Here is a 16,473-nt window from a genome sequence, read left to right as displayed (position 1 = left end):
AATTATACAGTGGAAAATAAAAAATCAGTTGTTAGTGTCAGTTATTTATTGTTGATTATCTCATTTTTGACAGAAACCTGCTGTCATTCATTTTGATCAGCCTGTTATTCCAGCAGATGGCGCTATTGCATTAAGACCCTCCTACTCCGGTGTAGTCACTAAATTATCCATGTGAAAGAAACCTGCAGTACATGACATCAGGACTGTAGATACCAGCTGGTTTCAGACATCATCTCGAGCCTGTGGGTGATAATGAATCCTAATCACAACCGGAGGACGAACACTACCTACGCTAAAGGTGGCACACCTGGAACGGATCGGACAGCTGATCAACCCGGCAGGGATGCACCTGAAAGCGGAATTCAACAAGCGACAGACAGGCAGCCGCGGTGGTAAATAACAGTTTAAGCTTTTCTGTAATGAACATGATCCTTAGTGTGACACAATAACATAACTTCTCCACAGACACGTGCTACTTTTTAGTGTCACGCGATTTCGACATAGCATACTCTTCAAGGCTAGCTAAAACTTACTGCTGTAACTGCTGTTCACTTTCACTTTCGTTTCACTTGATTGGAGAGTGAAACCTTCACTGTGTGTCGTACATCCTTACCTTAGGGCTTCAAACGTAGTTTAGCCTAAGTGACGTAAATAATATCAACACAAAACAATATCAAAGCGTACTCTAATAAATGACTTTTTTCTTTCCTTCTTTGTGCTGTATCAGAGGAGGAAAGTACATGAATATTTTTAATCCTAGACAACACCAATAACGATAGGCTGGAGCCAATGGAGCAATTTCCCTTCATTCCCGATTTACTTAAAGGCAGCATTAAATTAGGATTATTATTATAGATTCAAACAGCATTTTAATGTATCTGGAGGTTCATTTTAACATGTTTGTGTAGACCTACTGATTGATAGTTTAATCTTCAGCAACAGTGTAATACATACTTAATAAACTAAATATAAAAACTATAAAACTAAATATATTCTTTTATGCTAATCTTCTAAACTGGTAACTGGCAGTTATATCATATAAATGTCATGGAGTAAGGGGGTTTTCTCTTAAAAATAATGGAGTAAAAGTGAAAAGTACTGTAAAAGTTTAAACCCAGGTGAAGTACAAGTATGCCAGTTACATTCAGTTACATTCCACTACATTCGGGAAGAATATGTAAAACTTGAACAGAAATCAACCATCATCGTCATCATCCCTAACCTGTTTCAGCTTTTTGTTTTTCCCTCATAGCATCATGAGCCTGTGATAAAAAGCATTATCTGTATTTATCTCATAAACCGTAACTCTAATCTACTATGTGGAACTAAAATGACTACTAATATAACTGTAACAAACTCAAATCACCAAATACACATCAAAGGGTTTGCAGTAACTAGTAGGGTGGTGTATCATTGGATGTTTTTCTACATAGTTTTGTTATTAATATACTTTTTTGATATTTTTTTCTTACAAATAACTTGCCTAAATGCAGCATTGTTCTCATAGCAAGCCAGTTTTAATATCTCGATATCCATTGATGTAAATAGGTTTAAGTTAACGTTCAGTATTACAGTATCCACAGCCTGTTTAACCACTAAGCAGCTCTTTCTGTCTTTCTGTCCTTGTCTCAGCTCTGATGGATTCACCATGATCCCACCTAATGAATCACAGCGAAGCAAGATGAAAATGAGTAGGTTGACCTTGCTGCATGTCTGTGTCATTTTGATCTTCATGAATGTTGAAATTTATTTCCCCAAGTAATGAAGGTTTATTTTGCTGTAGTGGCTCAAAAAGAAGAGGAGGATCTTCAGAGATGGAAAGAGGCAAACAAAGTCCCCTATGTGCACCTGAATCCAGAGAGGCTTGGTAAACCAAAACACAATGCATCTTTACTATCACATTCATCTTAAATCATCTGTGCAGCTGTTTGTATGGCATTATTTTTACTTTACATGCTCACTTACTGATGTGGTCTAATCTGTTTAATTTATTGAGGTGGCACTGTAACATTGGCTGAAGCCAGGCAGATGCAGCATAGAAACTTGCGTCACTCCAAACAGCAGAAGAAGGTAATTAAACATTTACTGTTGTCACGACTGAACTATGGACCAGAACCCAAGCGCACGACTCTCAGTCGTTTCAAAATAAGTTTCAAAATAAAGTTTTTATTCAAAAAAAGTACAAACTGAAAATCACTCTTCACAGAGGAAAAAACCTACACTAAACTAAGAAACAAAAACTCACTAGACCGAGGCTAGGCTACGAAAACAGAAAAACACTAGAGCAAAGTAACAAAACAACAAGACCTGGCAATGGCAATGGCTTGGAGATGACACTGGTTATCTGACACAAGGGACAAGATGAACTGGCACAGGACAAAGGGGGACGAGGACTATATATACACACAAGGTAAGGGCACAGGTGGAAACAATCAGGACGCAGACTGGTAATCACAAAGGAGGGAAAACAGACAAAGGGAAAAAGCAAAGCTGATGACAATAGGCAGGAAGTAGTGACAAAATAAAACAGGAAATCACAAGACACCATAGACATAGACATAGACAAAAACTGATTAAATATATTTAAGATAATTTCTTGGACATGACACCTGTGGCAACCATATGTACAGCCTTTCACTTATATATCTGCACCTGTAATATATTTTGAACCTGTAATATATTTTGAATTCACATTGACGTATATTCGCCTATGGATTATATAGATTCGCCTGTAGGCAGTGAGCATGTCAAAATATATTTAGGAGCCATACCATTTAGGGCCTTGTAAACAAGCAGTAATTGTTTGGAAACAGCACAGCACCAGCAGCCAGTGTAGTGTTTTGAGTACAGGTGTAATGTGTTCTATTTACACTGTCCCAGTTAGCACTCTGCAACATTCTGAATGAGGTGATTTTTTTTTTAGTATTCGAATCTGTTGGAGAAGAATGCATGAACAAATCTTTTGGAGTTAGACTAGGACAGGAAGCAGGAGTAAGTTTGGAAAAGTTTTTTAAATGGTAGACAGCCGAAAATGTGATGCTGAAAGTTCTGATTATCATCAATAATAATAACATACAGGTCTTGCTCTTGCTTTGAAAAAGTCATTCTTTATGAATATTGCCAGCAAGTCTATGTCTATCAATATTACCAGCATACAATGTGCTAAAACATATCTTGTTTTGATGCATGTCTGTGATGGCTGGAACCCCAATGGAATGTTTACTGTGTTATTGTTTCAAGCTGAGAAAGGAGGAGTTGGACAAGAGGAGGAGACAAGAGGAGGAGGAGGAGTTACAGAAGATGAAAACAGGAAAGAGGGAGATGGTGAGACCGACAACATGTACTTTGCCCTTATAGCCAAAGTTTTTTCTTTTTTTGTACGTGATTGCCGTTAACACTGCCCTCAAATCACTTGCCACCCTTTTTTATTTATATTTCAATTATTTCTGAAAACAAATCATTAAACTCTAAAGAAAATTAGACCCATAAATTAAGCACCCTTTGAGGAGTTATTTTAAAATGAAGTGATAATTTAATAGTTTGGCATCTCCTCTCTGGCTCAGCACTTTGAATATCTTTCTATTTCAGTCAGCACTGTTGATTTCCTCTATTTTCCAGAGAGCTTTTTGACAAAGCCCAGAGTTCCATGTTTAGGAATGTACTGTTCTCAGGCATGCATTGTGAGTGTAGGTGGGAAGAGAAGTAGGAGTTGCAATAGTAAGAGCAAAAGAGTTGGAGTTTTTCCAGTAAAGAGTTGCACCATTTTCTCAGAATAAAGCAGATCTTGTGGTTGCATTGTATTCTGATCTGTAATTTCAATAGAAAATATCACATCTCTGCCTCTTCTGTGATGGGTATTCCCAGTGCGTGCAGATATGCAAATAAAAAGCTGTCTTTAAAGATCTGAGGCCGAGTTCTGGTATAATAGTGGCGAATTAGACTCAACATGTTGGCAAGTAAAATTATTGAAGTCACATCTACACTGTACAATCCAGTGCAATCCTAGGCAACAGCCCTACCATAACATTTGCCATGACAAAATTTCTAATGTTCAGTTTTTGGTGGCATTGTTGGAAATGTGTTAATTAAATTATATGTTTATTACTGAGTGATGTATTACTGGTCTACATTTTACTGAGAGGTGTTTTTGATATTTTGTCCTCTCTATTTACATACATGAGGGTGCAAAATACTGGAAACACTTACCAATAGAAGCAAAGAATTCTGGGAACTCTGAGAGGAAATATTGAGGGGCTCCTCTGACACCTTCAAGTGCTTTATTCTTGGTCGTCCCACCATTAGAAAGCTGAAATAATGTAAGCCAGCTGGCGGTTGGCACAGCAGCGTAATTTCAACATATAACAACAACAAACTCTTGTTCTTTTGTCTGTGTTTTTTTCTGTTTTTTGCCATTACCAGCTGCTGTTTATGTGGCTAGCATTTCACACGGGTTTCATTCGCTCATGTGATCAACCGATCAACTTACACACTGGATCTATTACTGTATACTGATGTCATTCAAGGTTCTTCTTGTATCCTATTCTGAAGTAAGAGCTCAATAAGTTCCTCAAAATCACATTCTTAGAACTATAGATATTTTCAGTTCTTGCAGTGTGTATAGAATAAAAAGGGGACTTCTTAGAAATATGTTGGTAGAAGAACAACTAGGTTGCCCTAGTCCACTCATGATTCAGTGCTTAAACATATAATGAATACAGCATTAAGGGTATCATAAAAGTAGACTTTATGAACAATTATTCGGATTGCTGTACAGATGTACCTAATAAGGTGGATAGTGAGTGTACAGTAAGTGTGTTCTCATGAGGATTGAGGATTCCTCTGTGGGGGACTCAGGTGCTATTATGTTGCAAACAAAACGCAAACACAAGAAATGAAGAAAACATCCTCGCTGATTTGACAACAATTATGCAGCACATCAAAATCCACTGCAAATACAGGAAACACAACCAAATGCAGACATGTGCTGCACATACAGATGACTGATGTCCCCTGATTGATTGTCTTTAAAAGTTAGGTATAAATTTTAGTTAGTTTTAGTTGTGATGCTTTGGTAGTAGTATAAAGATCTGCAGCCCCATTGAATCATCTCATTGTGGAGTGTCACCTTTCCCTAAATGATACTTATTTGCCGCCCTCCCTCAGTGAGAAACAATACCATGTTTTGCCTCAAGATGTCAGTATAGACAAGCATCTGCTTAAGTTGGTCTGTTTCAGAACAGAGTCTTCTCTCACACACCTGTTATAAAAGCCAGGAGAACAGTCTTAATAATGGTCTCATGGGTTTTAATCAGTCAAAGACAGCTTCTCACTCCCTGTATTTTCAGACATGTTTTAAATATCTGGCCAGCACTTGGTCTAATTGTAGTTACTGGAGGACTGCATTTATGTGTAACTCTGTGAAGCCATAGGAATGTACTGGTAATCCAGCAAACAAACAGACATCCAAGCAAAAATTGAGTATACTGAAGCTCATCCCTAGTCCTGGACATCCCTGCCCCACTGGGTCTAATAAGCAACAATTATTAAGTTTTTCAGCAAAAACATACTGTAACAGCACACATATTCAAACTGCACATAATCCCAAAATGAAAATGTAATTCATAGACAAAAATATGCATCTCTAGCCAGTAAATACACTGAAACTGCAGGAGACAGAAAGGCACCTGAGTTTTAAAAAGAGAAAAACACTTCTTTTGGCATGTCTCTTATGGACTTTGTGACTTTTGACTGTGATGCATTATAGGCTGAGCATCTGGAGGAGAGGAGGCGGCAGGAGGAGCAGAGGAGGAGGGAGGAGCTTAGTCAAGATCACCTCAGGTCAGCCCTGGATCGGGTTAATGTGGGTCTCATCACTGTCACTGTGTGGTATTCTGTTGTGTTCTTTCTTGCTCTGCAGTGAATCTTAGTCATAGATGTAGCATCAGATGACACAATCTGCAGTGCTTTACATAGGAAGCGCACAGTGTGGGATCCCCTTCTGACCTATAAGCAAGCTGCATTTTCACTTGGAAGAAAAAAGAAACAGGATATATGTAAATATCAGGGGAAGCATGGAGACAAGCAACATGAGGTTCACCTCTGAATGCCCCCATGCCCCCCATGCTGAGGTATAATGTTCACTGTCTTACTTTAGAATGGTAGCATTCTAATATTTGGTAATTATCAGTGAACTTAAAGTATAATTGAGGCTGATGGTGAACTCATGAGCTTTGCAACTAACTTAGATGAAAAGTCAGGACAGGATCATCAAAATTATTACAATTCATGAGTGTAACAGATGTCCAACTCTACTTCCTTTGTCAGACTTTGTTTTAAAAATATCACTAAGCCTAAGCTGTGATAACCAGGTAAGGCCTTCTTGAATAGCTCCTCCAGTACCATAAAGAACTTTATATGATATATTTATATGTTTTCATGTTCGTAGCACCAAAGTTCTCATAAGCAAGTCCTGTCACTCAGCAGCCATCTTGGTCATGCCTTCGGGCAGTTATACTGAGCTCACCAAAATACATCCCTATGCAAGTGAATGGTGATGGAGATCTTTGGTCACTGGGACAGAAGAATCAAAAGTCAAGTCTTATAAAAAGGCTTAAAATGTTTTGGTGACTTTTTCCCAAAATAAGGTTTAAAACACGGCCCACTGGTTATATTTTTATTAGTAGTTGCAAAGAGATGGGATATGTGTCATACAGCCCCTCTCTCTGGAATTAGAATCTTTTCTATTGAAAATGCTGTAAGATATTTGTCTCTTGTATTTTTTTGTAGCACTCCTCATGAATAGAGAATAGATATCCACATGTAAAATCAGTGGAGTGCCCCTTTAAAGTGTCCAGGCGTTTCAAGTGAATATGAGTATTGGAATTAGATACAGTAACGATGTGAGGCACATAAAGCCTCTGACTGCACTAGGTTTTCATGCCATATTTTCCAACAGTAAATCAGATGATCAGAAGTACATCAGAAGATGTTATTGAGATATTACACACAGTGGTCTCTGAGGGAAATTGCTTGTCAAGTTGCATCTTTGGCGTCCTTACAAGAGAAACAAAAACAGGAGAAAGCAGACCAAACTGTGAACCTAAGGAAACAAAGAGGATATTTAGAAATGGGGTTAAGGAGATGGTGTGAGACAGTAGAGCAGATCAGACGCTTGAGAACGGCAGTGTCAGAGTGGGGACAAGCAAACTTGGTTAACTTTGTGGGATTCCAGCACTGTCTGTGGAAGAAATACTGTTTCATGCCTTATTTTTTTATGTGTGTTTCTGTGTTTGTCTTTTTGAAATATGTAACTGCATGTCAGAGGGTGTAATGGGTATATTTCTTGCAGGACCAATGAGAATTTTATGCAGAGATTTGAGAGGAGAGCCGCATGTCCACTGCCATCCAGCAGTGGCACACACACATCATCTTGGGTAAGCCAGCAACCACATAATGTGTGTGTGTGTGCTCTTGAATGTGCTTTGTTTGTTACACATGATTTGTTCTCTGATGCTCTCTGCGGATCAGCATGTAGACACCTTGCTCTATGGGTCCCATGGTTTAGTGTCGAGTCTCATATTTGTGGCTGTGGGGTCTGAGACTGAATCTCTGCGGTAACTCACACCAATATATTGCCTTTGTAAGCTGTTTTCTCAGTAAATACTTATGGGTGCAGAGTTTTCATCGTCTGGGGTAGTGTGGGTATTAAGCGGTATCCCCATTAGCTCGGGTGGGGTGAGGAGCCAGAGCGCCCTGCAATTATCTCCTGGTCAGAGCTGGGGCACACAGCAGTACAGCAAGCTGATGGTTGAGCAAAAGGAAGTGTAAATACACAGAGGACTAGGGTCACTGCTTTTCCTCTCCCCTGCCTCTTAATGTTGTCTGTCTGTCTGCTCCTTTCACTCTCTTTTGTTTTCTCTACTTCCTTTTTCTCTTTTCTCAGCCCCTCTTCCTCTCTGCTTGTTGGTTTTCCTAGGAGGGAATGAGTAGAAGGTGGAGTTGAAGGGGCTTCCCATGGTTCACACAGAGCAGAGACAGAGACACAACATGACATGAGTGTAAGGAGTCTGCAGATGTCAGAATACAGTGGAATAACCTGCACTTGTAAAAGTACCTGGAGGAAATCCAAGCTATTCACCAACCATTCACATGCCTTTTCTGCCAAAAAGGGATGGCCACTTGTTCTCGTTATAAATATCCTCCCTTAATCAACATTTTTTCTTTGGCTAATTGCTGCTATAAATCTTCAAATCAATATCTGCTGTAAATATGAGGTCATAGATGTGAAGAGGTCACAGTTATTCTTAGCTCAAAAAACATACATTTATTGCAGAGTGTTGACAGCTTCTGTCAGAAAGTCAGGCGCAGTGCTAATAATGTCAGCACTCCTCCACCCAGCTGAGTGTCTGTAAGTGATGCTGTACAAGTAAAAGAGAGTGTGGGTAGGAAACAGCCTCAGGACACACCGTTTTAAACCTGCACACACAGCTCCCTAAGTGGACAGAGGAAACGTTTTCCTTCTCTCTCTTGTTCTCTTTTTGTCACACAGACCTGATGCTAATCTCTATGCAAGTTGGTGGAGTGAGAGAGAGAGAGAGAGAGAGAGAGAGAGAGCTTGGGGTGTTTCTCTACTACTATGTTGTAGAGAAACACATAGCAGTCAGTTGATACAATGATAAATAAGTCTCTATTTTATGGTGGGAGACGCAGACAGGCCAAATGGATGATGCACATCCCCAGATGATAGCAGCATTACAGACAGTGTCAACGACTAACCTCTTCCAGGCTTCTCACCTTCTCGTCTCACTTCATCATGACTCGCTATCTACTCTCCTCTCCTCCTCATCACTTTCCCCTTTCTCCTGTTATCTTGTCTCCTCTAGCTTTCTGCCTTGCCTTTATTGCCCCCTTTCTTCTCTTTTCCTCTCCTCTCTCCTCCCTTCCTCTCCTCTCCTCTCCAGACTCTCCCAGGCTGCAGCTCTCTCTGATAGACGTCACAGATTAGGAGATGAAAGCTTGCGGCTGTGGAGCAGCAAAAGTCAAACTTCTTGATGTGGTTTTGACTGGGACCCCGGGATCTGTTGTTCTTTCAGAAATGGCTCCATAAGACAGATTGATCTCTCCCTCATATCCTTCTTTTTGTGGGTTTGTGTGTGTGTGCTGTGTATACATGTGTGAGTCTGAGTGGGAGATTTAATGCTAAGCTTTGATGGAAGTACATAGTTCTTACACAGGTGGGCTGTGTGTTCCTTCATTCTCTCAGGCTATTTAGCGTGCGATAAAGAAGGAACACACACACACACACGCTGTAAACTTATGATCAACCTTATTCACATCACCTGTCATTGGGTTTATGTTGTGGTTGATCACTGCATTTTCTAATTAGCACAACATATACATGGGCTGATGAGTAGTCAGCATTGTCATGCCATTAGTTTTGCAGGTGTTTGGTCATAAATCAAAGTATTGAAGAACTTTTAACCTGCTGATTGTGTGGGATGAAAAGTCAGTAGATCGACAAAGTGATCTTGAAGGGGACCTAAAATGTCAATGCCAATTCATTGACCAGATGATATTAGCTGTTGCTGAGATATTTCGTTCTGGACCCAAGTGGTGGACTGACCAACTTAGAGACATGTTGCCAGCATCTGATTATAGTTTTGAAAAATAATCCTTGTATTAATAGTTTCTATGTACTATAGCCCCTGATTATGACCTTTGATAACTGAATATTTTCTTTCTTAATCATTTCTCAAGGCATGTTGCAAGCTATCATTTCCTTTATACTTTGACTAATCTCTTTGTAATCCAATTCTTTCTGTCAGAATGAGGCTATGGCAAGTAAACAGAGAGAGGAGTCAAAAAGTATCAGAGAAGTACAGCTGGAACACAAGAGGTATGCACAACATTTCTGTTTATTTTACATTTAACATCTTAATCAGATTCTGTTTTGACTTTGCAACATAAAAGCAGACAATGTAAAAATGTCAACCATATCAGTGCACATACTGAAACTGAGGCACTCTCTGCTCAGTGAGAATGAGGAAACTGTAGAACTGAATACCAACACAAACAAAGTAGACTCAAGAAGATGGATTGTTTTGTTCATCATTTTGGAATAAAACCAGTGGGGACTGGCTGGGCCAGTGAATGTTGTGTGCAACGAATGAGTGTGTAGTGAATGTGTGCAGTTTACTGACCTCACTATATTTTAATGGGTATAGAAGTTTAAAAAGCTGTCAAACCCAGCCCACTCACTGCCATTTGGAACATGCCAGCATGTAAAGTATAGTATTAGTTTTATGTGAAACTTTTTTTTGATTCATTATGTTTTGACAGGGTGAACTCAGCCTTTCTGGACAAACTTGAGGGTCAAGGCAGGGGGAGCAAGAAAGAGACAAGGGTGGAAGGCAGTCGGGAGGCAGAGTATCCCTGTTCTGCCTCAGACGAAGTCAGACATGAGCCATCCAACACCCCTGGAGAACGATTAACCTTCGCTCACCTGGGCCAAGAACCAGAACAGAGCTGCTGGATGGAGGAAGCTGGTGAGCTACGAGTGTATGGGTGAATAACACTGTCTACTGTTTCTCACGCCTTTTTTTAGTCTGGCTCACCGTTGGTTAACCAAACCTAAATCAGACATGTGAAAAGAGTTGCCCACCTCATCCTTTCTTAGAGGACTGTGATTGTCTGTTTAGTCTGCGTTAAATCAAAGGCTTTACGTGCTTCAAAAATGTAGGCAGGAAGTTATGCGTGGTACGTAGTGATCCTGTAACTTCTGGCATTCAAATCCTGCTGATACTTGTAGTTTGTGGGAAATTTACGTGTGTGTGTGTGTGTGTGTCAGACAGTATGTTCCTTTCTTCTTGGGAACAAACCTTTACTTGCGCAATATATCAAACACATTGAAAACAAGGACATAAAATCCTGACACACACCAACAAAAACTCATTAGACTTATGCCAGTCAGAGAGGAAACTCTCCAGCAGCGCAAACCCATGCTAGACCGGCAGACTGACTCGGCCTGCTGCCAAGCTGACACGCCAAGAAGAGCAGTCTTGCCCATTTTTAATTGACCTGGTTTGACATTCTGAGTTGGCTACCTGAGCAGCTGCCACACACCTATGAATGTCTGTCACTCACAACAGACGAAAGAAAATAAACAGAGAGTGTCATGTTCATTACTTACTGTACTGAAGGGAACAATATGAACTGAAACTTCTGTGTTTATCTATTCACACCCATGCCAATGGCAAGTCAGGTGAAGGTTCTTAGTCAAAATGTCACAAAACATTTCTGGAGCTTCACAGCAAAACATCGAAAACGTGTGTCAGTATTATCATAAACAAATGAAGAAGCTGAGAATGTAAAAACAACAACAACAACAAAAAAAATCAGCGTCTACATGCTAGTTGTAATGAAACTGTAATTTGTAATTTATCGTTGCATTCATTCATTTGTTCCAGTTTCTTCAGTGTAAGGATTTGCTACTCTTTTCACAACTTCTTTGGTGATGAAGGGCTGATGGGCTGCTACAGACAGCAGGAAAGGCATATTTCTTATTTTATTTGTCTGACTGTGAAATACTTGGTATTTGGAATGAAGGGGTTAAAAAGTTTCATCATTTATACAGATGAGTATGAACTTCAGCAGTTGCAGTCTAGTAGAAGTGCAGCATTCCTCTGCAAGATAAACAAAGAAACACGACATAGAAACACTTTTACAAAGAATCTAAGCACTTATTGCTCACAAAACTCAGATCACAGCCTATTTCTCACTTCGAATGTTTTCAGAAACACTTTGTAATATACTGTAGGCTGCCATGCTGAAAAAAGACAGGGGAGGCTGGAGAGGGACTAGAGGGGCACATCCTCTAACACGCACAGAAAGCCAGTCGGGCTACCAGAACATAGGAGCTCAGATCACATGACACAGAGGGAGTGTGCCTTCATTCTCTCCTCAGGGTGTCATTAATCTACTATATCTTAACATAGCAAATAGCTGCTTGCTGCTATATTAATATTCAATATACACCAGTCAGCTACGTTAAAACCACTGACAGATGAAGTGAATAAAATTAATCATAATTAATTAAAATTAATCCCACCTGACCTGTCAGGGGAAGGGACACAGGACTTCAGGGGGTATTTTATGGTCACCAACGTCGGAATAATGGATCCTTTGGGCCCTGCGCATTGTCCTCTGTCCTGGAGGCCCCACCACCTGGAGGGTGGATTTGGCAGTACACAGATTTTTGATCAGGCTGGGTCAGGCTGTTTTCAAAATGTGATGGGGCATACTGTCCAGCTGGGGTGAGGCTGGTACTGGGAAGAGCTGTGGCCATGGGGGTGGTGTATTTGGTTGCAATGTTTACCCACTGTCAGCGGTTTTAATGTTGTGGCTGATTGGTGTATTATATGTAGACCTTTAAGCTGCTTTACATTACACTGTAACTTGCAATTAATGACATTTATGTTATGTTACTAAAGTGAGGGACATAATTTGCTGATTTACAGGCTTGTAAATCAACAGTTTCATCACAATACAATATTCTATCAATTCTTTGGACAACAATGCAGTTAGTGCAGTAAAATTTACTTTAAATTGGCTCCTCTAACACACATAAAACATGTCTTTTAACAAAAGTGTTAAATTCAACTCAATAATAACTGTCAAGGTTCATAGACAAAACAGTTGTTTTTATTAGTCAACATTAAGACTATGGCATTTTACATTGCATTAATTAGCCTGCCACTGTGTTACTGCATCTCTCAACAGAACACCATGGTTGAATTCAGTCTGTGTGCATGTTTTTTCAGCCCAACAGAGTAGAGTGAAACAGAGTGGCTGATATTGGTTTAGTGAGAGCAACTAATCTGTGGACTGCTAAGCCAGATGCCCAGCCAGGTTTGTAGTGTTTCCTGATCTCATGATGAGCTATCTTAGATCCAAAATCCAAAATATGGCCACACTTAAGATTTATTCCCAAGAGATGAGTAAATATTCTCGTTGTCATTTTCTTGACTGCTTGCCCTAAGGTGCCTGGTGCTAGAACTGTTTGAATGTTTGTAAATGGTTCTTTAATTTGAACAATAGAACCCTGCAGTTCTTTACTAAACCTTTTATTAAAAAAGAAGCTTTCAAGAGGCCATCTCCTGTCTGGTAGTATGGTTTTTGCCCTACCTTACTGTATAGCTCAACTAAATGGCCATCCAACCAGCAGTCACAGCAGAGTGATTTCACCAGTCTGGGGGTAGAGCTAAAATAATTCAGTTTATTTTCAGTTCAATTCAGTTTATTTATATAGCGCCAATTCACAACAAAAGTTATCTCATGACACTTTCCAATTAGAGCAGGTCTAGACCAAACTCTTTAATTAAATTGTGAAATAGAGAGAGCCCAACATTCCCCCCAACAGTATGTCAGATCTTCGGACCGGCACTGCTGTTGTGGACACAGGTTTGCATGTCGGAGTCTCACAACATCTTCAATCAATGTTAGGTTGCATCCACCAGTCAAAATTTTGCTGGTGTGCCAATCAGGTCTTTCCATTCTGTCATGACCTGCCCAAACCAGGCTCCTATCCGGTTTGGGGATGGTCCCTCTTGTTCATCCATCACTGTTGCTCAGGCCTTAATGTATAATTATCTGTCCCTAGAACTGGACCGGCCCGTGGCGGTGAGAACCACTAGGAGTCTGTAGGGGTAGGAATAGGGAAGAGATGCCAAAGTGGTCACACAGAAGAGATTTTAGACTGCCTGAAAGAAATAACTACAAACTCCCACTTTTCTTTCTCTTCTCTGTGTGTATTTGTAACCAAAGAGCTAAGGAAAGAGCATTTTGGCTGATCATGTGTGCAAATGTGCAACAAAACAGATTGCACAAGCTCATCCACAGAAAAATAAAATATATTATGATAAGGTAATGTAACCTCTAACTGTTGTGCATGACAGCGAGAGAAAGTGCAGTGCAGTGTAGTGTATGTCATGACAATCAAAGAACCCTCTTTTAACAGGGACCTTTAACAGCGTAACAATAACTCTGTGACTATTAATGCTTTCCTGTGTGCTTTACAGACGCAGAACCTGACTATGACTCGGCCATAATGAAACTGGTGAACAGCTTTCCAAACTGCTCCAGAGTCTTCCTCGAGGACATCCTTAACCAGTGCAACGGTGATTATGAGCAGGCCTACATGCTACTCATGTGCTCACTCAGTTGACTTATATCTAGTTTTAATGGTAGGACTCTCTTAACCTTAATACTGGGTTTGACATTTAAGGAGTCCATTCACATCAAAAGCATAATTCAGATGATAAAGAATAATTAGAAGAAAATTACCTACTACTGGCATGATTAATGTCAATAGCTATGTTGTAAGCACCACACAAATGTATTACCTATGGAGCAGTATGTGATTGTTATGTTCTGTCTGTTTTTGATTATGCCATTAATCACTGAGTACTTGGTGTCTTGTATCTGTCTGCATGAGTCATGTTGGGTTTTCGCCCAGACATGAGTTGAATTGATGTTCATTTTCACCAGTTTAGTTGAAGGTCATCGTTATGACTCATAATCTTCAGATCATATTTGGGGCTCTTAATTAAATCAATGTGTGCAGATGGATGAAAGCTCTACCCAAACATATCATGATTTTAGTTTGATTTTTAATCAAAATCACATGTGATGTATCTATAGCATGATTCTTCAAGACAGCAAAAGATGCAAATCCAAATAAGATTTTCTGTAGAGGAGCCCTTCATGGTTTGTTTCACAACAGCTTTATGTGACTTTAATAAAACATCCATCCATCCATCCATTTTCTATACCGAGCTGGAGCCTATCCCAGCTGACTACGGGCGAGAGGCGGGGTACACCCTGGACTGGTCGCCAGTCAATCGCAGGGCCACTTTAATAAAACATCTTTTTGTTAAATCTCATTATGACTATTTGAGTTTGTGTGTCATAGCAACGACAAACCGTCCCCGTTGATGAGTGTTTTATGTTGAACTGGGTGGTTGTTGTTCCAGGAGAGCAGGGGACAGAGAGCTGCTGTTGGAGCAGTAAATGACAGCCTCATAACACCACAGAGCCGGACAGCAGAGATTACTATCACCTGATAACAGAGATAACTGCGAATAAAGGGTGGTGCCCTCAGCACGGGGAACTCAAAATCCCCTTCTATTTATGCATGAAGTCATGCAAGTAATATTTTACTGCTGATGTCATCCATCAATTGTCTTGATCTCAACAGAGATCAACAGCAATCTCAGTGTCAGTCTGGCAGTTCTGCTCTCGTGGAGAACCATACAACTAACAAAGACCTTGATAATGCTTAATCTTAGGGCTTTTTATTTGCGTAATAATTTCCCAGTAATTTTCCAGGAAATTTCCTGAAAAGAACCAACAAGTGGCACTGAAAATATGAAAACTTCATTTTAATCCAAGTAAATAGGTTATCACACTCACATCCATACCTAAATGTTACTGGCTGAGCCCCGTATACATAAACCTTTTACTCTGACATGGCATACTGCTGTTCTGGGAGCAAAAAGAGGTGAGACATGTCACACAACAGTGTGTCCTGCTGTCTCATCCTTTTTACACACTTCAATTCATCTGTTAAGACCTCCACTGTCAGCTTAAAAGAGGAACAAAACATCGAACAAGCAAGGCCTTGTTTGTACATTTTATACTGGACAGTGTGGCAGAATAGCAACACAACATTCCCACCTTAAACAAGCTGTGTGAAAGAGGCTGCGGTTTTGTGGGATTGTTGTGGGAAATGGGCCTCACCTGGTATGTGAGAGAAGTACCAGTATATTGTACATTTGCATCAATCTTCCAAAATGGCTGACTATTTCTTTAATTGACCTGCTAACACTATCTTCATAAAGAATTAGTCCTACATCAATTTATGACTTTATATTACATAATATACTACTAAGCAGCAGTTTGCCATGACATGCTCCCTTCAACACGTTATGACAAACTCCTGCAAAGTAATGCATTTATAGTCATATTAGGGTTATTTAAGTTACTATATAAATTTAGATTAAGTTAAAGGGAGGATTCAAGCTGGAAAAGGAATAATGAGGTTGCTCTCAAAATAACAGTAACAAAAAGTATGTATTTTGTAAGTATGTAAATGCTGGTGCCTTTGTGTGTATCACCATTGAGTAAATAGAAACAAACTTGAAATGAACTGTCTGTGTATGTGTGTGGTTGGAGTGAACATGCTGAGAGGTGGAGATGGTCCACTGCTCTGTCACTTAATCAGTACAGTTCAGTGCATGTCTGAGCTGATGAGACACTGGTTTGGGAAGGTATCATATGATGCCTCCTCAGGCTATGTGGATCTCTTACAGGACAGTTAAATCAGCTCAAATAGAAACAGCTCTGCAAATCTGTGGCCTGTCCCAAGAGGTTTACTGCATAATATGGATAAAAAGAAAAAAGAAATCTTCTCCGATG

The 16,473-nt window shown here is 39.9% G+C and overlaps 1 protein-coding gene across 2 annotated transcripts; it reads left to right on the top strand.

Annotated features, from left to right (window-relative positions):
- The first annotated feature begins 62 nt into the window (after nt 1–62).
- Nucleotides 63–14,939, top strand: epsti1 (epithelial stromal interaction 1). Of its 2 annotated transcripts, none has more exons than XM_046404008.1 (10): nt 63–392; nt 1,633–1,691; nt 1,784–1,867; nt 1,997–2,070; nt 3,241–3,324; nt 5,765–5,838; nt 7,349–7,433; nt 9,825–9,895; nt 10,339–10,544; nt 14,076–14,939. In XM_046404008.1, exons 1-10 carry the CDS (start codon nt 253–255, stop codon nt 14,219–14,221), a joined length of 1,023 nt encoding a protein of 340 aa, XP_046259964.1. In that variant the 5' UTR covers nt 63–252; the 3' UTR covers nt 14,222–14,939. The 2 variants fall into 2 exon arrangements, with proteins under 2 accessions (XP_046259964.1, XP_046259965.1); XM_046404009.1 differs by having other exon boundaries at nt 10,339–10,563; nt 14,076–14,236.
- The last annotated feature ends 1,534 nt before the right edge of the window (nt 14,940–16,473 follow it).

The sequence above is a fragment of the Scatophagus argus genome, chromosome 11 (assembly GCF_020382885.2).
Source record: "Scatophagus argus isolate fScaArg1 chromosome 11, fScaArg1.pri, whole genome shotgun sequence".
NCBI lineage: Eukaryota > Metazoa > Chordata > Actinopteri > Scatophagidae > Scatophagus > Scatophagus argus.
This window is presented reverse-complemented; position numbering and strand designations above follow the sequence as displayed.